At 32.9% G+C, this 2,540-nt stretch overlaps 1 protein-coding gene across 1 annotated transcript; it reads right to left on the reverse strand.

The window, feature by feature from the left end:
* Positions 1-957: 957 nt before the first annotated feature.
* Positions 958-1,914, reverse strand: LOC100019634 (olfactory receptor 1052-like). The gene has a single exon (XM_001365114.3). The coding sequence runs from the start codon at positions 1,894-1,896 to the stop codon at positions 958-960; it is 939 nt and encodes a 312-aa protein (XP_001365151.2). The 5' UTR covers positions 1,897-1,914.
* Positions 1,915-2,540: the final 626 nt, after the last annotated feature.

Raw genomic sequence — 2,540 nt, forward strand, 5'->3', positions numbered from 1 at the left:
CTTCTATAACATAAGGAGCCTGTTATTGATGATTTTTGTTCTCCCTTTTATTCTTTTGGCCTTTACTTTGAAATCTTATTTAGACTGGAGTCTCTCCATTCCCTCTATTAATATTTATACAGTCAAAATGACCTCATGTCAGGATCATTGGACTGCCCCTTACCATTAACTCAAAATTTCTTTCTTCATTTAATCTCTGTAAAACCACAAGTGATGCAGCTCAATTTTCATATTAATTGATGTAAGGTTTTAAAACAGATATATCACTCCAGACTCTAGGTTCTCAAGATGTAATTGCAATGAAAAGGGAATGAAAATGCAAAAGTCAATGGTCAGTAGAAAATATAATACAAAGATAGCTAGACAAAATTTTAGAATATCTAGGCTCTGTTGACAATTATATTAACTGTGTAAACATGTGAAGGCCATTTCACTCATTTGTTAAATGAAAGAATTGCAGTTATTACCACTGTGATGCACAGAAGAGCCATAATTCTATTTTTTATGTTAAAAATACCTTCTAGGTCAAGCATTCTAATTATGTTGCAATGCATAATCAGTTTTAGAGAACATGAAATAGATGGTTTATGAATTTTATTGACCTCAAATTACTTTGCTCAGATATTTAATAGAATTGCAAAGAAGCAAATCATAAAATATTAGTTTTTAAAATATGTGAATTCCATTAAAAAAGATAGGACAGAGCAAGAGAACATTTGTGTTATACTTTTTACTCCACTCTTGACTAGGTGAAACGATATGGATCACTTTCTCACCTATTCCTTAATTTTCCATTCTTAAAAATTAAAATAACAATGATTTCTACTAATTGAGCTCTCAGGATGTATTTTTTAAATGTTCCCACCAGTCCTGAAGTCTCATTTTTTGTAATTGGGTTTCTTGAAGAACTCTACTGGTCCATGATATTCTTGTAGAAAAGATGTTTCTGTTATGACATTAAAAAAAAGATGGTTTCAATTCTATTGCCCTTTTCACAGCATCCTTGACTTCCTTGTTCCTTAGGCTATAGATCAGAGGGTTCATCATTGGGATTACCATGGTGTAAAATACTGAAACAACTTTTTCTTGTTCTAGGGAATATTGGGAACTTGGCTGAATGTAACTAAAGCTTATGGAGCCATAAAACAAGGTAACAGCTGTCAAGTGGGAAGCACAGGTGGAGAAGGCTTTATATCTCCCAGCTGCTGAGCGGATCCTGAGGATGGCAACAACAATGAAAATATAAGAGATGATCACAGTCAAGAAAGTGATTATAGCAATTATACCAGAGAATATCAGGAGCAACAACTCATTTCTGGAAGTGTCAGAACAAGAGAGCTTTAGCAATGGTGGCAAATCACAGAAGAAATGACTGATTATATTTGGTCCACAGAAGGATAATCTGACTAAACCTATTGTATGGGTTAATGAATTAATCATTCCCCCTATACATGACCCAATAACCAGGATTATACATACTCTTTTGGTCATGACCACCATGTAAAGCAGTGGATTAGCAATTGCCACATAGCGGTCATATGCCATCACTGCTAGGAAAAAGCCCTCAGTGGTGAGAAGGACCACAAATAAAAAATATTGCACTATACAAGCATTGAATGATATAGTGGCCTTCTCCTTAAAGAAATTCATGAGCATTTTTGGTCCAAAAACAGAACAATAGCAAGCATCAACAAATGATAGACAGCTGAGGAAAAAATACATAGGAGTGTGAAGCTTAGGAGTGATTTGAATTAATATAATCATGCCAAGATTTCCTACCAATGAAATTATATATATCACCAGGAAAAGCAAAAAGAGAAAAACTTTTAATTCTTCACGGTCTGTCAGTCCTAAAAGGAGGAACTCTGTAACCACAGTGTAATTTTCTTTGGCCATTCATTTGGTTTGTCTTGTTATTGACTGCAAGAAAAAAATAATAGGTTAATTCAAAAAATTAAAATTTTAGCAGACACGAAGGCTAACAGTATAATTTATATCTTGTTCTCCTTCTGCTACAACATGGTACTTCTGAGAAGGGAACCATAACTCTATGGAAATATTCTATTACATTGAATCTTATTGTATAATGACATTTTAGAGCTGTAAGTATCCCTTGCAAGAAACTAATTTAATAGAGCAGAAATAACTAGCTCAATGTTAAACAAATTAATAGAAATTTAGGGATGCAATCTCAAGACTTCTAAGATAACTTTTAATTTATCCAAAGGAAAATTTCTTGACATATTATTATAAAAGTGTAAAGGACTGTCATTAAGTACTGAGCTCTCCTGCAATGTTTTTTTTTTTCCTCCAAGAAAAATTAGATGGCCATTTCTCAAATATATTTTGGAGGATATTCCAATTCAGGTCTAAATTGGGCTAGTTTATTTTCTAAAATGCTTTTAAACTCTAAAATTCTATGATATTTAAAAAAACATAGCTAGTATGAAACATTATATACATATATGTTTTGTGGAAAGGAAAACTAAAGCAAGTTCTGGACTTTCTGCCACTGAGTTGGAATACACAGCAGTGGAAGT

The sequence above is a fragment of the Monodelphis domestica genome, chromosome 6 (genome assembly GCF_027887165.1).
Source record: "Monodelphis domestica isolate mMonDom1 chromosome 6, mMonDom1.pri, whole genome shotgun sequence".
In the NCBI taxonomy this organism is placed as follows: domain Eukaryota; kingdom Metazoa; phylum Chordata; class Mammalia; order Didelphimorphia; family Didelphidae; genus Monodelphis; species Monodelphis domestica.